The following is a 19,942-nucleotide window of genomic DNA, read 5'->3' as shown; positions in this document are numbered from 1 at the left end:
AGAAACCCCAGTAAAACATAAAAGACACAAAACACAAAAAACACATTTAATTTCCAAAACTGAAATAAATGTTCACAAAGGCATAAAAGCATTATTCCCACAAATTATGATTAAAACCTACGGCTGCAAGATGAAAGAATTTCGCCGAATCAACTAATACTTTAGGTAAGAATTGATCATTTTTATTTATTAACAAATTCACTGATTCCAATCATAGTATTTTATTTAAGTCTGTATTTTGCACATTATTGTATCGCTCTTTTCTTCGTTGTTGTCTCTCAAACATATTTTACAGGGGCGTTTTTTCGCTTTTCTTGTGAGGTAGCAGGATTACCTCCCCTCTATCATTGTTATACGCTCGCGCGTTCTGGATGATGATTGGCTGGAGCGAGTTTTCATTCAATGAGCACTCGCACATGGCTTGCATTGACACAAAAGATGAGTCTGCTGGCGAACGGAAGGAGCGCCTAACTGCAGGTAAAGAAACGCAAAGACTACGCCGTGGTATTTACAATGATTTTAGTTTCGTGGTTGCAAGCTGAGGTAAAGGTCTTATGTACGCATGTTTTTTTATGTGAGCTTGAAAACGAGCGAAACCAGCAAGATGATGCGAGCAAGAGGAGTAGAAGAGAGGCCCTGTCGGAAACGAGATAGAGAGGGAGGGAGAGTAAGAAGGACTGAGCGGGGGAAAATTTTACAGCTAACACTTCGCAGGGCCCTAGTCAACAAAGGGCGTTTGCGATGTTTGTGTCAGGGCTTTCAGCCTCTCTTCCTTCGGCGTTTTTACTCGTGTGTGCAGCTTCTTCTGGCGTATCTGTGTGCGAGTGTAAGGGGTTTAATTTGGGCGGAGAGGAGAAAAGAAAGGGGGAAGGCGGCACGTTAAAATCATCTATTGAAACTTAACAGCATATCTCATCAAACGGTTAGAAAGATTTCGTAAGACAGGTAAGGGCAGTCGGTGTGTGCGTGTGTGTGTGTGTGAGAGAGAAAAAAAAAGATGCGCTTCTGCGTGTGAGAGAGAAGGAGAGAGAAAGTGAAATCTGTTGTTGCTATTTGTTTTTTTTCGTCGCAGGTTAGGAAATAAAGCACAGTACTACGTTTTTTTTTTAACTTAATTTATTCATAAAATATATTATTTGCAACTACTCATTTAGTACTCCCAGTATATGATGACTACTATGACTACTATAAAGAAAAAAAAATTATGTGATCTGATGTCCATCAGCAGTTAAGGGCTGGATTACAGAAATAATCAGTTTAATGTTATAAAAAGGAAAGATTACCAAACTACCAACAAGTTATTTACTACCTCTCAAGTCATCAGGTTACCTAAATGCTATATAGATTAATTAAGGATTTAATATACATCTGTGTGTGCCATGACTACTATGATTCTTTAAAAAATTTATTGGACAGTTGCTGAATATATTTCATGAAAGAAAAATTGTTTACAATTGAACTAATTGACCTTACACTGTTGTGGGTGTTAATTTAAGAATCGGACTAGTAGAATTTGATGACAGTTAATCAGTATTTTAATTGCTGGGTTTTTTTTTTTTTTTTTTAGTGAAATTTTTTAGTCACCTTAGTGGTAAATGAGTGGAACCAACCAATGGTAGAGTATCCAACTTATCATCAAAATGGTGATCTTAGAAAATAGAGAACATGGTGTCTGTTTCATATGATATGCAAAAGACACGTTTATGAGACTGAAAATATGGCATTCACTAAAGGCTAATATTCAGAACATTTAATCAGAAAGCTGATTTCTAGCTGGTTATTGGAAAGTTATACAACCTCTTGCATGGAGCTAGTGGTATTTCTGACTGTAAATTTTTATCTATTTTGAATAGGTTTTAGCAGTTATTCACACATATTTTTATAAAATAAAGCCTTATAAATGAAGCCTTCATGTGAAGTCTTAAAACCAGCAAGAGGAAGACATTAAAAGTTCTTTGATTATATTAAAAAAAAATCAGTCCTCCATTGACATTAGGGTGCGAGTCTGTTATGAACTGTTCTTTGATCTTTGTCTCTGATTTCCATTTTTATAAGTCTTCCAGATAGCACAAAGCTAAGTTATAGTGCTTTTTCCTAGTTAAATACCATTAAGTCAATTTTGGGGTTTGATGCTGTTTTCTGTGTGCTGGAGGGGTGGGAATTTTAAAAGATATTTCAATGAGAAGGAATGGAAGGATGTTGTTGGCACTAGGACCACTCACCGTGTGAATATGCTGCTAGCTGTGAAAGGCTGATCTGAGTGAAAATTTTAAGATTTTGTTATGTTTCATTGTTTTGGAGAAATAATTCCAGGCTGTTTTCTCTAGCTTTGAATACAGATTGTGTTACAAATGCCTTATTGATTTTTCACTGTGCTTTTCTGTAAACCTGATTACTATTCACAAGAGTTGTATGGAAATTGTAAAAACATTGCACATTTCTCAGTTTTATTCTGCATGGTGCATACTATTAAAACACGAATCCGCTTTATGATGTGTGATTCGATATCCAGCAAATGTAGCCATATTTGATAACACTGAAGCAGCAAAATAAATGGTAATCACTAAGTCAAAGGAGCTTGGAGCCTTCCATGCATGATGCATTTGTAAGTTAAAAAACAGCGTCTGTATCCGTAATGAAAAACAAATTAGGCCACTTCAAAATTTTGGGTGGTTTTATAGCCTGCTTATTGGTGCCCTTGTCCGTAAAGCAGGTCATTGGTTAAAAGGCTGTCTTGGGCATGGATGGAAAACTACCATGGCTTACATAGCACTGCTTAGAAATTAGAAAAAATGGGCACCTGATTATACAGGGAAAGTAAAGGCAGCAGACATCAAGAGTTAAGTGTCACCTTTGCAAATGCTGTTCCTTGGACTTCTTACAACTGCCATGGCCACTAGGTTTTGAAATATTTTATAAATTGAAGGTTGTTTTTGTTTTAACATTACACTTTCACATGAAACTTGTCACTCAGTTATTATTTAAAGGAGTCGTTAAAGTACAGTTTCTGGTGGTTTTCCTGTTAGTAACTCTACTCTCATTCAGGCCCCCACACGTAGCCCCATACAGATCTGTCCTCACCATCTCCATAGCCTGACTTAATCTTTTCATCAGTTTTGTAATAAATATTTCTTAATGTGGAGGCAGGCTCAATGCACTGGCAAGCATAAGGCCATCTTTCACCATTTCCCAGGGTTAATCATGTAATATCTTTTTCTGTACATTTGTCTTTATACTGTCTTTATTTTTTTTTCTTGGCATTTCACTGAAAGCTGTTTTTTAGTCAAGGGAATGATAGAAATCAGGATGCAAATTCAGTTTCAAAGGTACTCGGATTCAGTGGTCGACATTTTCATACACATATTTTATCAAGTGAATGTGCAACATCAGGGTAATAAAAGTGAAGTTGAAATAGCTCATGTTAAATAAAATACTAATCTATATGCTCATTCAATTGCATTTAGTTTACAGTCTCCAAGTTTGGCCGCAGGCCATTTTATAATTTCTTATCGCTCATAATTGTTTTTATTTCCTATCCTTTCACCAGATATACACTCTATTGCTTTAGTATAGTTGATACCACAGATGTATACAACAGACGTGTATGGGTGGACGTCTGTCTGTCGAGACATACGCTTAGCCTCTTGCGAAGTTCTTCTCTTAGTCTCTGTGAGCCTAAACAATGAAAATGACTAAACTGGAAGCTTTGTATACACCAGCCTCGTTCTTGTAGTTAACTAAAAAAAAATCGTCTGCAAGCAGTCCAGTAATGCAAGTTCGTGGGTATACTTTGCAAATTGAGTGTTGCATTTCTTCCACTACTGGTTGCATTTTGCTTCTTTAAATCATGGTCAGGAATGTGTGAAGACAGGGCTTAGACTTGATTGTGTATATATGCAGTGTAAAGTGTCCTCTGGCCCTGGAAGGTTCTTAACAGTCCACTGCCTAAAGAAAAGTCTTGATTCTTTTTCCCTACAGTTTTTGCAATTTCATTGTAAATACATGTATGCATATTGATTTATATCTGTGCTCTCAGTGACCTGATATATTCTATCTGTGAGCGTGTTTATTCTTTTGATGAAGTGATAGTAGTGTTCCTATTCTAGCAGGGGCTAAATTTGCTTCATATTGGAATTAATATCTTATACTTTTTCTTATATATGGCAGGTGACTGATTTGAAATCCATAGATACCATCAAACATGGGGATGACAGGTTAAGGATGGAGTGTCTAGAATGTTCTCACGTCACCTGCCTTTATTGACCCATTATTTCTACTGTTCTGTGAACGTATATTGAAAATTGTGTATCTTAGGATCTCTTGCTCCTGGCGCAAGTGGCAATTTGATTTTTGTTGAGCAACATAAATAGACTGATAAGCAGGTGGTGACCCATTTCTTACTGCTTATAAGGATGTTGAGCAAGACATGGGTAATGCATTGTTGACATTCTCCTTGGTATTGAGATAACTTGTCCACAAGAGCAGAGAGGGGTGTGAATGTTCAGTCTCAGACTGCGTCAGAGTGCAAGCACAAGGGGGCAACTGATCTGTGATTTTGCTGGGATCTTGTATTAATCAGAGAGTGCTTAAATATGATAGTCAAAGAAACTTAACACTTTAACAGGGGCAAGTCATCATTGTTGTACTATATTTTTCACTAATTAAGCTTCATAGAAAGAACAGTAGTCCTGCTGAACTTGTGGGCACTCTTTGGTTTTATTTGTTAAGTGTCAAGGCAACTAGAAGAGGATTTCAAGAGGCAGACAGAATTGTAGACTGTTTGGATTATTAGCTCTGAAACATGGTGGACTCTACCCTCTTATCACTGTGGTGAATCCGATTTACCGTGGCTGTTTCCTTCTTCACATTTGATAAAGTTGCAATTTGAAAAGAGTCTTTTATTTGTTTTGGGTGAATCCTTTAACGGCCATTGTTAATGCTTTCTCAGCAGTGTTGTTGTTAATAAGAAGCTACTATACACAAAGTTTGCACGATTTCCCAGGGCATTCTGGGCTGATTGGTCTGGCATACATGATGAATTGAGGATTTTGGCTAGTGGCCTGTTGTGGAAGTTGAGCCTAGCTGCATAGTTTGGAAGGACATGGCTGGTGTATATTTTTTAAGCATCATTATGGCTTTGCAACAATATAAAATTACAGCCAACAGTAACTATGTTTGGTCCTTTTAATTTTTGTTTTTGGCTATGTTTAGGATGATTTATGATTCATTTCATGAAGCAAAAGGGAAGGTAACAAATTAGGCTCAAAGAGTTTATACTATTATGCAGAGAAAAGCAAACTGATCCTTATACATTACTTAGCAACACCTGTTGGCAGGAAAAGTGTCAATTGAGTTTGAGGTATTGTTAGCAGTTTTATTAACTGATATTAACTGATTTTTATAGCTTGTAATCTGCAAAATAAATCACGGAAAGCTTGCAATTCGCAGAAAGGCAAGGCTTGTCTTGGTTGCATCCTACCTTTGAAAAAGCAGGGTTTGTATTGGGCACTGTGTGTGTGTGTGAGGAAATATCAACATTCTACTTACACTACAGTTGAATTGAGCACAGAGACACAGAATGTTCATTCAGTTTTGTGAAGATATTTTTCAGATGGAGAGATCATTCTCCTCACAGTTTCTTTGGTATCTGTTGCCATGTTGAACCATCAGTTGTCATTATGAAACTGTGTTATGGTTGGTAACCATATCCGCTGTCATGTCAGGGCTGTCTAACTTGCTGAACTTTCATGACTGTGCTCTTGTTCAAAATTTTATGGCACAATCTCCGGATCTGTGATGCCAGCATTTTGATGACTGGACTTAGGAGGCTTCATGAAAGCCAGTGATTGCATTCAACAAAAAGGTATTGCAGCCTTTAGCAACTCGCCTTAAGCTGTGATTTAGAAACTTTTGTTTGTAAACCATTTTTGTTTTTGAGACCCAAAATTTTGAGAGGACATAATTCAGCATGGGGATATTTATCATGTATGCTATCTGCTAACTTAGTATACTAACTTATCATTCCCTTCAAAAGAATTAAAATAAGCTTTATTTTTGGTGATTAGTGAGAATTCAGTGCAGGAGAGAAAATAAGAATGATTCTGCAACCTGGAATACAAATCAGGGCTGTATTGTTTTGGTCATGGAAATGTTGATATGAAAGAGGAAAGGGATACAAGCTAGTAGAAACATGCATGCCAACAATAAATAGATATGCTTGCACAAAACTGATGTGCAGTCACATGTGCACATGTCATGTGCAAGCTGGTAGGGAGTGGAGGGTAGGCTGCTTTTAGGACAATTCAATCTCTGTTGTGTAGGATTTAATGTAAGTGTATTATTTTAGTCTGAAAAATTATTTATTAACTGAATATTTCTTCAAATCAATAATCTTAGGCTGCTATTGATGTGATAGTGATACCAAATAAATACATACATCATTTTGATGACAGCTTCTTTTTTAATGTGAGTAGATTTTTATACCATCTCGTAATAACAGTCTCAACCAAAGAACTTACAGGGCTTACAATTAAAAATCATCAGTTCTGTTTTGTGTCTGCTGGAGTATTGGAACTGAAATCTATTGTTATTGTGTTAAGACATCTATGGGAGAAAGAATGTGTATGTTGCCTTATCTAGGTGCTGTGTGCATTTACTTGAAACAAGGCTATGCTGTGAAATGTTTTAATAGCATTGGTGAAAATTTTTCCTTGTTGCTGATTTGCATCGTCATTGATCCTTTGCATGTGATCAATGTAGACCTCTGAAGAATTTCATCAGAAATGGCTCGTGGCTGACAACAGACTAATGAGGGGCTTTTTTTTGTTTGTTCTTGTAAGCAAATGTTTAGTGTGGTTAATTTTTATATTGATTTTTTTCCCCAGTTAGAGAAACATATGATGTGAGTAGATTCAAGCTTGATTGATAAGTCATCAGCCTAGATTATCCAGAGAAATTAAAAATATTGTACAAAATGAAATATTTTCATCCTTGCATTACTTAATGACACTAATGTCATGGATTGGTCAGTGGCAGTGGGGTGTAGGCTTAAAGGCAATTTCTGTGGTCTTAACTACTCTGCTTTGCTAGAAATTTGTTAGTTTGATTGATTTGTCAGTGCTCTTAAAGTTTGTATACACGAGGTGCTGTTTGGTTCATTGCCTAAGGAGTAAGTTCTGTGTCACAGGTCCACAGCGACTAGCGACAGCATCAGAAAGGAGTCATTTAAGATGGCAATCAGTTTCTTTTTTATCAGCTGCAGAATGTATGCCAGTTTGACTGACTGGTGAAGGGAGGATGTGAAAACAACTTTGTGTGCAGACTGACAATTTTTTATCTCCTTGGAAAATGGATCCAATGTAGATGGCCAGACGAGTTAAAACTCCCTCATCTCTTTCATGTGTCAGCTAAAGTGTGTCTGAATAATCTAACAGGATGTTTTTTTGTGTGTAGACAATGGATCTGTAGCAGTAGGTAAAGAGTAAAATGATAGAGCAGCGTTCTGGCTGAGCACAATGAATTTACTGATGCCGGCAAGCATAGTTTTTTAGACAAGGATAGCTATCATGAGGACTAGAGATAAAACTGTAAAGTGATTTTTTTTTTAATTATTGTGAGCATCCCATGCTAACTTGCTGTTTTGAACACACTCCTAAACATGGTACATCTGCAAGGAATCAGTAAACAGCATTTTTAAAATGTACCAATATATCAGGCTGAGACGGATTATTCAGTCTCCTCATTGAGCAAACACATGGGCACAATTTATTGCCGTCTGATAACCATCGGATCCACCATACTGACATCTTTAACTTTTCATCACCAAAGCCTGCTTAACGCCGTTAAGTACAATGCCACACACTGGCAAGACACAATCGATAAGACAGCATATTGAGAGCACAGGCCAGTAGATACATGGTTGTTACAGAGAGGTCAGAGTTCAATGTAGTCTCGCTGGAAACGAGATAAGGGTGGCGGGATTTTTTGCTTTTGTTTTATTTATATTTTTTTTATGTCCCTCCTTCAGAGTGGAAGGGTGGTGTGGTAGAGGAGCTGTCCTCTGGAGTGTGACCAGAATTCAGATCACGCCCGGACTGGAGTATCGGCAGACAGATCTATCGAACGTGTAAATGGCAGCCAAGGGAGCGAACTAAGTGCCACAAATAGGCCCTTGTCGCAGGGGCAGATAAGAAGTTACACTGGAGGAAATGTCTACACATGGGGTCGTGTACCGTCTTTGTTGGAAGACACAGAGACACAGGGAATGGAGGAGGTGGGGGAGAGAGGAAGAACGGACATGTGCCTGCCCAGAGGGCGATTAGGTGCATCTGTTCAGCTAGGCGAGTGTAATAAGAGGTCTGCTGTCCTGGCTAAACACGGGGCTGGGGCAGAAAACTACTTTACCATAAACTACCATCTTGGAACACAAGAATTACTCGGTTATCATCCTAGATAGGTTTCTTTTTTTTTCTTCCCCACTACCCCTGCTAAGTAGACAGAGCAATGTTACTGTGCCGAATCAAGTGTTTTTACTCTAAGTTTGCTTGTCTGGGAAAGAGCTTGATGGAAGAGGGAGCATTGGGGTGTGTTTATATAGTTTTATTTGTCTGTAAACAGCATGTTATGCTCTCTCGTAATGGAATGGATGGAGGGAGAGGAATAGAGTGATTTTTCCCCCTTTAGTTTGGAAATTGAGCTGTGTGAGATTTTGAGCCTGGGGCGTACGTTATCTCTGTTTCATTAATGCGTGGTGGGTTGGAATAGAATCGTTCTGGTACATACAAGGTTAGGGAAATACAATGTTGTCGTCACGAATGTTCTGGATTTTAAAAGAAATGTATTTTGGCGGTGTTTATACAGCGATTAACCTCTGTCGTCTTTGAAAGCAGCCACCTGTGCGGGAGCTTCAATCTCATGCTAATGAAACATTGCCATTAACTTTTGTGACGACCCAAAAAAGAGAGGCTTTGGCTTCCATCCAAAAAGCGGGTTAGAATTGCCATGTTAATAGTCGTAAATTTTTGTGAGGGGAAGAGTGTTATTGTCTCACATTTGGGGAATCGGTATCCGATATCTTGTAATGAACTGCATCCGGTCATTAAAAAAAGAGAGTTATGCTTTCGTATAGAACAAAAATTTAGTTACAGAGGCCCAAAAAAGAGCGAAACGCTGATGGTCTGACGTCAGGGCCTTGAGTCACTTGACTCGTGACTCGAATTGTTTGCTATCGCCCGTCTCGAGTGACCTTTTTGACTCAAACAGCAAGCAACCCTCGCATATAATTGGCAGTCGTCCGGAACGTTTGGTTGTGACGTGTCCGTTCGATGCCGCGCTGCTCCTTATTGCTGGTCCAGGGCGCCACCTACACCGCAAGACACACCGTGACGCCAGCGGAGAGCGGCACTGACGTCATTATCTCGTTCACCATCAGTGGAATCCAAAGGGCGAGAATCGAGACGTGGCGCTGTATCGATTCTGTCCAGCTGAAGGTTTTGTGAGTCAGGCCGTCTTAGGACACGTCATCTGCCCTTCCCCCATATCCTTCTCCCCACCCACTCCACCGTGGAGTTGGGCAGTTGCTTCGGGTGTGTATCCCCTGCAGCCGCTTGGCCTTTTGGGTTGGGTGAGGATGGACAGGCGAACTTGTAGTGGCTTTCTGTGGCTGCCCACGGGCTGTTTTCCTCCATCATTTATAGCTTTTGCATGGACTAGGGCTGGGAGGGGAAACACGAAACATCTCGCTTTGCCCGCCCCCTACGACCACCACCTGGGGTAAATAATCGCTTCGTCTGTGCGCTGTCGGCTGGTTGAGTGACTGGCTAGCGTCTGGGCCTTCCATTCTGCGTCTTTCGGTGTCAGACATCTGGTCAGGGTGGAAACTGTACAGACTATGTTATCCCAGGATACGAAGTCCCTGCTGTTTTGTCTTCAACTGACTTGGTTACCGTTAGTTTTAGTAGGTTACTCCTAAAATTTGAGCAAAAGTACATTTTGTTGGCTAGATAATACGTTTCAAACTTGGGCATTCTGACTGGTGACCGCCGTCATTTTTTTCTCCTCATTAAGACTAGGTACAAGATAATTACTGTTGAACACTCTTGAAAACTTCATATTTGTTATCTCTAACGACGTCTGTAGATAATGACTACCTTTCCACACAAACCTGGGACTATTCCAAAATTGGATGCTTTTTCTCTCGTAAACGACTGATACCGATTTTGTAAAATCTCAGTTGCTTGGAGTGGTAGCGGGAGTCATGCGTATTGTCAAAGTCCGGAAGGGTGCAAAGACTATCTGTATATCCAAGGTCCATTAAATCGCTTGGTAACCGTAATTTTGCTGCCTGCGTCACCGTCAAGTGTTCTGCGTATCGTGAAACAGGCAGGTGACAGGACACTGCCTTCAAGCTGATCACTTGTATACATAAACCATCGTTCGGAGGAGAGCTTGGGGTACAGTCAACGGAAAGAACCCATCTTCCGTTAAAAGAACTCAGAGGGTGACCAGAGTCGATATAGAAGCGTGGACGAGGTCTGAGTATCCATACATCTGCTAATTCATCAAATTCACAACCTAGTCCATAGTTTCCAGGTCGCGGCAGTTGGGATCGGCGGGATCTTATTGGCTGGCACCACATTCCACACCAAGAGTCGCTGACGTGGCGTCGGATTGCCTCTTTTTGAAGTTTCCGCCACCTTTCGCTGCGACGTCAGCAAGTGCTCACAACTGAAGCATGTTTACTCGCACATTTTCATACCTTAACTCTTGTTCATTGGAGTGGGAACAAAAATGCCTAAAAGGAAGGATGAGAAAAGGCATTTCACACTCGTAGCCATTATGAGACTTTGAGTTTGCTTACTACCGTTTCGTCAGGTTGGTGTCTGGGCTGAAGCGTTGCTGCGATTGGCTCGCAGGTCACGTGGCCTCTTTCAGGGCATTTGCTATTTCCTTGAATCGTCAAGCCTCAGGGCGACGGCTCTTTATCCGGAGTCGATAGGGAGGTCAACGCAAGAGGCAGGAGGACGTCCATTTAAGCGCATTGTTCTCGCACCAATAAGCGCTTTATTTGTCCATCGAGACGCCAGCGCGAAGAAGAGCGGCCAGTCAAAGCTGGTGGACATGCCATGAAAACTTACATCTTTCTCTCGACCTCTTTCACTCCCCACCCCATTAATTCGTCTGTCGGTGGCCTCTTTCTCTTGTCTAGACATCTTTCGTCTGAAATCTGCTGGTATCGAGTCCTGCGAGGCCAATTTTTTTCCGTGTGTGATCAATGTGAAGCAGCGAAAAATCGGTAGTAGATTTGTCTCCCCGTGTGGAAATAGTAATGATATAGAGGTACATCCAGTGGTTGATTTACCTCCGATAGGTACCTAACAGCCCTCTGTAGTCGTGATGTGGGCCATACTCAAAATCTCCAGATTGTCTGGGAGGTCTGCGCCGTCTTCTTACAGGACCCTGCAAATGCTCAGGTCCAATACTAACATTGGGGTTAACATTTGCCCTGCTTCATGATTGCAGCTCTTGATGTATCACGAGTAGAATTTGCAGACGCTTTTCTACTGACCATAGATATTAAGGGGGCAAGAATCCAGTCTGATCATCCTCGGATCCTGGGTCAGACATTGAAGTTGTAGACTCTACAGGGGTCCTTCAGTTTGTTTAGCGTGTTCCAACCGAGACTAAAAGTCATGCTGTGGCCGAGATGTGCGATCTTGGTACTTGAGACCAATAGCACAATTGACTGTTGTTGTACTGGATGACTTTTCATGGTTTTTAATGACCTTAGCAGGGATCTGACTATACATAAAGGAACGGCCAGCGTCACATTTGGGAGAGCTGAACTACCAGATTGGTATCTGACGACCTCATGACACTTTGACAATACACTACACTGAAAACCCTCTCTAGAACTAGCTGGTGGGGTCAGTTACGGGATGTCAGCCATAAAGAGAGATCAGCTGTAAGTCTCGGATCCACCTCTAGCTCGCGCGCGTTGCCAACGGCCGCCCGTGGTCATTTCGCCTCCTAATGACGTAGTACGTAGTCACGTACTGAGTGCCTGAGGCCTGCATGGTTTTGTTGTGTTCCATTGCGGCATTGCTGTTCTCAAACACCTGCCGGAGGTTTATCTTGTATCTCGTTTGACCTGAAGTATATACACACCCTCCTTCGCTAAGTTCTTGCTGGCAGTCACCGAAACTGTTTCTACATGTACAATATTTCATTCATAGTTTTACTTCTAGGTGCCAGCCGTCCACTGGCCTACATATGAGCGTTCCATCACCTCTCGTCCTTGTGGGTGTCATTTGGTCATGTGGGTCGTTAGCTTTTTCATCGTTTTTCGCTATAACCAAGAGGGGCTGTGATAGGTCAGACTGTCACGTCACTCGGGGACAGTTCGATCACGGTGAGTATACCTAATCGATTGCTTTAGCAAGCTCACAACAACTTGCCTCTTGCGTGTGAAGGGCACTGCGTTAACGGAGCAGATGTCGAAAGTTTAAGTTGTGTGTAAAAGGTCACAGCTGCTTTGGGGCGGGGCACTTGGGACATTAAACTTTTGTCCTCATGCCTACCGATCTTAGTTCAAACGTGTTGACCGCTATGTTGCCATTGGAACACTTGCGACACATTGACACTTGGGCACTTTGCCTGGTCAAGAGCTTGAAGTCGCCCTTTAGGTTGAACTTGAAGTGTAACGGAGTAGATTGTCAGGAGGTCCTTTGTTGGAAAAACTATGCTGTCTGCTGCTCCAGTTATTCGGTAGGCCATCTTGGCGGAAGTGACGCTCTTTAGAGCCTACCTTTATTGTCTGGTGATGGATTTTCACACGTTCCATTGGCTGCTTTAAACAAATTGGCACGTTCTCTTTCCATTTGTCTCTCCTTTCGTAGATGTTCTTCCCGGTCGTGTGTTCCATTCAGTTCCATTTTCGTTTCGGCACTGTTATTGCCCGCAAGGATTGTTTTTCTCTCCCCTAATACTGCCATTCTGTCTTCAGTGGTCTGGATGCAGTTGGCAGGCAGTAATCGCCAGAGGATGAAGCTGCTGGTGCCGCTTCCTCTCAGTTCGACAGTTATTGTTTTGTTGATAACTGATGCTTTATTGAGTACGGGCAAAGGGCGAAGCGAGGGGGAGCGGGGTCGACCTCGATGTTGCAAAACACGCCAAGAACTGCCCCAAGGCAGCGGGGTAAATGTCCCCGTCTCAATGGCTAGGTATTACCAAAAGGTTGTTCGTTAGATGATTGTTCCTCTTCCAGGAACGTTTTACCGATGTCTCTGTAACCTTTTAGCTCCAGTAAGAATCATGTCTCTCTTAATATGTCCATTTAGCTCGCACTATTAATCTCTCTCCTCTGTCGCCATTTTACATTTATTTTCTCTCATAGCCAACACACACATAAAGAAAGACAGTTTACACTCTTTCGTGCAGTTGTTACATCCTGCTGCATGGAGCTGTAACGGGGGAAAAAATGGCAGGACCGAAGTCTTGACACACTCTTTGTGACGTGTCAGGCGACCATTGTATGTCCAGCAGTGGACGTCAGCGATGAGGTCAGCTGCCTTCACCCCCTTGTCCCTCTCATTTCGTCCTTTTGACTGTTGTGCTAGAGGGTTGGGGAGGTGGTTAGCATGTCACGTGCTCTGCCTCGCCAGTTGTTCAATACAACTTTGTCTCCTGCTTCTGTTCTCCACGCCCGTCCTTGTCCGCGTCAGAGGTGATGGCCTCCTTCTCTTTCTGTCCTCGGTGAGTGTGTGTGTGGTTAATGAGGAGCGCGTTTATACAAAATTGCATGGCGGTAGATTTGTTCCGGTTCGATATTTGCCTTATTCCCCATCAGACCTCTCGTTGCCTTCGCGGTGTCTGATGTTATTGAATGGCGCCCCTTTGAGGAGCTCTCCCCTCTTCAAGTCAGCTGGAGGAATTATCGTCGTTTCACGCACTTGCTGACGCTCGTTGTTAGTCCTGTTTGCCCAGTGTCAGGGCAATAGCTCTCTCACTAATATACACAGCTCTTGTTTCACCTTCCTGTCAGTACACAGCACACACACGCAGAAAGAAAGAAATGGTGGGGAAGTAGAGAAGGATGTAAAAAGGAGTGTGTCAATAAAGAAAGATTAAGTTGGCGTAAAGGAGAGATAGCGGGGAAATATTGAGTTTTTTCTTCTTTTTTTTTAAATGCGTTTCCTTTAATTATCGGATTTTCTTTGGGCGTATGGTCGTTAAGAGGCCGGCAAGAAGAACTTTTACTTGCAAAGGTGAAATGAGTGAGGGATCGGATACAGGCGTAGCCTTGATGGGCAGGTATTGTCTAATCAAGCATGCTGGATGCGGGCAGTGTTGGGTAACCTTGCTTGTCAGTAGGATACCGCACTCCCTCGGGTAAACAGGATTGGGAGGAGTGGGGAGGGATGTCTGTGGTTGTTGCGGTTGAGGGGCTTCGTTGTGAGGAAGCCTTGTAGACGGCGCTTGCAGCCAGACACAGAACTAGAGTACAGCTGGTTGCACGTGGCAGATGATTGAGCGGAAGACTGAGTCGGTGCGAGGGCAGAGCTAGAAGTCTTGGTCCTGGATTTATCAACTGCCTTTTCATGAAGGGCTTGAAGCCACACCTCCTCGGTTGATTATCTTGAGCTGGTCTTCAGACAAAGCTTTTTTTTTTAAAAGATTGGTGGACAAGCGGAAAGGCTTGAGGAGGAGACTGACCGGGCTTTATGATTAAGACGTATACTGATGATGTCTAATTGGAGACTGTCTCCATTTTTCATAGTTTTTTCGCAAGCACGCATTTTAAATCACTTGGCACATCGTACCACAATGTCTGACGCATGATTTAAACTTACATGAATTAGAAAATACATCTGTGAATACGGTCCACGAGAAGACGTGGTGGTCTGACTCTCGCTACCGTTCCATCTTCTTAACAGCTTCCGACGATGTAACAGTTTTGTCGGTGATAATCCTGATTGTGTTGACGATAGTTGCGATAACGATGAGGAGGAAGAGAGTTCGGTAATGGAAATATCAGTCGTCTCCCTTTCCAGCTGTTGCATTTAAAGAAACATGGAGCCAAAGATGTTTTCGCGAACAACTCGCTTATGCCGCCCGGAATGAAACGATTCCTCAGCTTGTGTTTCCATTCGTCCTATTTGGCTCCACCTTTCCAACGTTTTTGGAATTAAAATAATAAAAATCTGACACAAGATGGATTTTTGTATTTTTACATTATTAAACAAGATTACAAAGCCATTTCAAGAAAGGCTGAAGAGTAATAAAATAAATTTCCTGATTCTCAGTTTTAATTTCTCTGCATCGTATCTATAACCGCGTGCGATCATTTTTTCCACATTTGTTAAAGGCGGTGAAGTTTTAATGTGAAATAATCGACTTTTGAAGTGCGTTTTTAATAGAAACCTTATTAAAAGTTTTCATAGGGTCGAGCTCACGGTATTTCAAAGATGATAGCTCGGCAAGGTGCTTCCGCAGCCTTTCACGCTTTTTCAGTTGTTCAGACGGAGTCGTTCGGACAAGGATTTCACGGTGCGTGCATCCAAGTGAATACGGTTAACATTGCTGCGGTTGTTTTGGTTTTTTTTTGGTCTTTTTCTCGGTGTAAGACCTTACTAGTCTAAAGCTAGAGAGAACATAGCCGTCGTCTTGCTGTAACGCAATCTAAGACCAAAGACAAAGATGGGGAGATAATGGAATTTGCTGATGATTCACGCCGCTAAACAACGTTAACTGACGAGCGGGCACTGCATGAGATTAGCGTTTTCTTGCCAACTTCCCCACATGTTTTTTTTTTCTTTTCAATACAACAAAACACCTCCTGATATCGATAATGTCGTCTCGTACTGAGCATCGTGCAGGAATTCCCGGATGCTGGGGTCTCGTGGATCCTAGTCCGAGCGGGAGGATGAGGCGGGCAGCTACGGGTCCCGCGGGGCGAGCTGACGTGGTCCTGGCAGCCGATGACCAGTGCGAATGTTGGTGCTGGCATCAGTGCAGCCGCCTACGGTTGGAGTGAGAAGGGAGAACAGTCTGGTCAGTAGTGCCAGCAGACACTGTAATGTGATCGGTGGACATCCTATATCCCCTCTGGATCATTCTTCGATAAAAAAAAATCGCCTTACTTGTTGATTCTTATTTTTCTTTCTAAAATTTCGTGATTATATATGGAGATCGATGTATATGGCTAATAGCTTCCACTGTTGAAGAAGTTGTCATCCGTGTTTTGTCTATGTGTCATGTGTTACGACCGCCTTGTGGTCATCACTGTCTTTGCAGAGGTTAGTCGCTTGGGTGTGTTCTGTGTAAAGGGATTATCCGGAGTCGGTTCTAACTAAAACAAAAATCGTATATTCAGCCTTGTGCTTTTTTATCCTAGGTCGCCCACTCAGGGACAGCGGAAGAAAGCAGCAGCAGCAGCAGCATCCGGAGGAAGCCATGATGGAGACGAACCCAGAGAGCGCCACGTGTGACGACACCCACATGGAAACCGACGGGGGCGACCAGCCCAGCAAAGGCAGCTCCACGACCTGGGAGTACCCGCTGACTGACGACAACGATAACAGGAGCGACCACAACAACGAAGACAACAACAACCTTCAGCAACAACAGGCCGAGGCTCCAGCGGAGCCAACACGGAGCGCAGGAGGTGGCAGACCCAAGCGGGAGGGGGATTCGTTGCGGCTGAACATCGTCATCAACAGCAACGACCAGAGCTTGGCCGAGAAGTTTATCGACGACAGGAACAAGCGGCTGGGGGGCCAGGAGAGGGAGGATGCACGCAAGCAATCGCTGGTGGCCACGGCGGCGGCAACGACGACAGCGAAGAAGAAAAAAAGGAAGAGAAAAGTGGGCAAAACCAAGGTGGTCGAGCCTCCACCCGTGGACAACGGCGAGGTGCTGGTGCCTGTGCACAGCGTCTGGCACCGGAATCGCCGCGTGGGAGCTGGTCACGTGATCAAGAAAGGCGACCAGGTGCTTCGGTACGTCGACCGCAAAGGCATCGTCTACAGCCCTAAAGGTAAGCGGTTGCTAGAAGAGATATTTTTCTTTGTGAGTCTTGATATTCATTTGTTTACATTCAATCGACAGGTTTTATTCATCTGCTATAGAGTCTCGTTTTCTGTTTCCGGTCGGCTGTTTCTTCCATCACCCTTCACACACACTCAAACATGCAGTCATGCATGTATCTGTATCGTCTGTCGTTTATCTGTCCAGATCTGTTCGCATGAAATAGGAAGATGTAGTTTGCAGAGGTCAAATACCTTTCTACCCAAGACACTCAAATGTGTTACGCATGGCTGCATTCGTGTCATTCTGCGCACGTGCTTACAGGCTATAACATCGAGGGAGGAAGAAAGAGAGAGTAGGGAGGGAGATAAGGTTTGTTGGGGTTGGAGAGAGAAGATAAATCACGGTTTGTTTTCGTCGGAAGCTCGACAAACTAACGTGGGTGCACCATCTCTTGTCTTCCTACCTGTCCCTTCAGAACTATTTATCAAACATTTTTATAGGTGACTAGCGACTGCGAGATGGCGTGGGGAAGGGACTTGGCAAGAAACCTTCTCCTAACTGTTGCTAAAGGAAAGCCTGTCGGAGCGGAAATGACGTTACTCGAAGGACTATCACGTGACGTTTAGGGTCATGGAAATAATGCCGTTATTTACTTCGTGGCAAATCCGTGTACGCAAGGATAGTAATTTGTGAACGATGTGGATGAATGTTGACCATTGAGATCATAAGAAAGACTAGTTGCACCTGGCGACTTGAGGCCTGCTATCCTAATTTTCATTGATTTTACTTTAACTAAATTACACAATGTTAGTAAAGTTACAACCACTGTATAGGTTGATTGTGAATGTTTTTGTTCCTTTTTTATCTCCTTTCTCTCTCTCTCCCATTCGCTGTCACTCGTTCAGATTCATACTTAGTCCATTATGCATGCATGCGTGTGCTGAAATAGCAGACGGTTCCATTTTGAAGTGATGTGTCAGTTATCTGTAGCAGCCATGTTTCTTTTTCTCATCCTGATTGTTTCTTGTGCGTGGGAAACTCCCCCCCAATCCACCGAAGCGCCTCTTAACACTTCCTTCCGCCGTCCGTGTCTCTAAACCCACAGTCTAACGATAAATACGCTCACCTAGGAGACGAAAATATTTGTAAACACTGCTTCCTCCTCCTACCCCTCTCTCTCTCGCATAGTCCCACCTTCCTCTTTTCTCATTTATCTCGTAGTTAGCTGCAGGTGTCGAAAAGAAAAGTAAACGGTGATGGGACGACCTTTAACCTATCGGGTGTGCACCTGTCAGACAGGTCAGTCAACCGGGCCAAGATGGAGTGATAGGAGGGGGCACCTGGCGACCTGCTGCCTGCGCGAAATCACGAGTTCGCTGTCAGGTATCGTCGGCTCATCTATTCACCTGTCAGCCATTCATCCAGCCATCCATCAATCGCTTCAGAACATAAAAAAGAAACAGCCGAACGTTTTAAAGGTTGTGGTTCGAACATTCCTTCACAGTTGTTTGTTTTAATGGCTACAGATGTCCAGGGGTAGTAGCAAAGGGTCGGCGAGGTTCCCGCTGGAGGCTATCAGTTTTTTTGCCCCTCCTCCTCCCAAAAAACAGTTTCTCGAATTGAGAACTCTTCTCACTCGCACTGCAGATCGCGCGAGGCCCCAGAAGCCACCGCGTTACTGCTGGCTGGCTGGTTGGCTGGCCGGCGAGGGCGAGGTCTAAATATTTACATCCGCAAAGTGGCGTGAAACGCGACACACGCCGTTCCTGTTTACTGGGAGTTCTCCTATAAGAAGTCCTTTGCTGCTTCATGCTCCTACGATCCTCACTTCACCCTACACACCTGCCCAAGGGAGCCACCATCACCATGGCCGTACATTCTTGGCCTGCAGACTACAGAAGCTGTCTTCATCCCACCTGGATGTTTGTCCGCAGCTGATCCAAAAGAAGAAAATCTGACCGGAAATCTCAGTCTGGATTCTCTCACCTCACACCTTTATCTAGTATTTGAACAGCAGTAATTTAATACCGTTATTTGAGCTCAGCGAGGTTTTATAATCTCTCAATAAAATTACAAAAAAGACTTATTATATATTTTTGTAATCGGGAGGGTAGTAAGTAGTTTTTGCAACTGGACAGATGGTGCTTCCGCCACTTGCTATGACAGCATATTTGTTTACACACGCTAACTCAGTAAGAGCAGATGTTTTTCCGAGGGCGGTAAAGGCCAAGTCACTAATGGTCCTGAGCTTGTGTTTTCTGGATGTTTTGAGTGAAAGTTTTGTCGCTTGCAGGAGGTAGCAAGTCCAGTCGAGGGGCTTGTTTGTTATTGATTGTCCTTCGCTGCCATCTTACCTGTCAGCCTTTTATTTTTATTTGAGAATCAGAGACTGCCATAAGAAATAATTAGACGGAGAGAAAGTCGTATATACTATATGGGGAGATTGTTGGTGGTTAGTACACTCCACAGTGTAGCAGACTGTCGTTAATTTGAGATCTTCTGAGGGTTTTGCTGGAAAACTTCTTCCCACCCCATCCATCCAACCAGTCCAGCAGGTTCATAAAAAAATGGAGGTTCTTGAATTACCAAGGAAGTAAAGCATGAAGAAGTGGCCTTCCACCTGCCGTTTCCTAGACACGGTGAACCGGTCACTTTCGCGTCACTGCGCCTCAGGATGCTTGGGAAGGTTCCAAATGTTTTAAGAGATCAACGCCTGTGTGCCTGGTGGCATCGCGTGGCTGGCAGCTTCCTGTTGTATTGATTGTGTGGGGCTCTCTCCCTGGGTTACATTTCAAACATTTCACAACTTGTTGCTGCGTGTGTGAAGACGTAGTTGTAGCTACTGTACGATGTATGTATGCCATAGGTATGTAAGTCGTCGTCGTCATCATCATCATCATCATCATCATCATCG

The 19,942-nt window shown here is 43.0% G+C and overlaps 1 protein-coding gene across 1 annotated transcript in view; it reads left to right on the top strand.

Moving 5' to 3' along the window:
* Positions 1-366: 366 nt before the first annotated feature.
* LOC112555840 (arginine-glutamic acid dipeptide repeats protein-like) overlaps positions 367-19,942 on the top strand; it is a 153,785-nt gene continuing 134,209 nt past the window's right edge. The window contains 2 exon segments of the mRNA XM_025224376.1: positions 367-477; positions 16,394-17,035. Coding sequence (XP_025080161.1) covers positions 417-477; positions 16,394-17,035 — 703 coding nt within the window. The 5' untranslated portion in view covers positions 367-416.

The sequence above is a fragment of the Pomacea canaliculata genome, linkage group LG2, assembly GCF_003073045.1.
Source record: "Pomacea canaliculata isolate SZHN2017 linkage group LG2, ASM307304v1, whole genome shotgun sequence".
In the NCBI taxonomy this organism is placed as follows: domain Eukaryota; kingdom Metazoa; phylum Mollusca; class Gastropoda; order Architaenioglossa; family Ampullariidae; genus Pomacea; species Pomacea canaliculata.
Note: the sequence above shows the minus strand (reverse complement) of the source record. Positions and strands in the feature narration are given on the sequence as shown.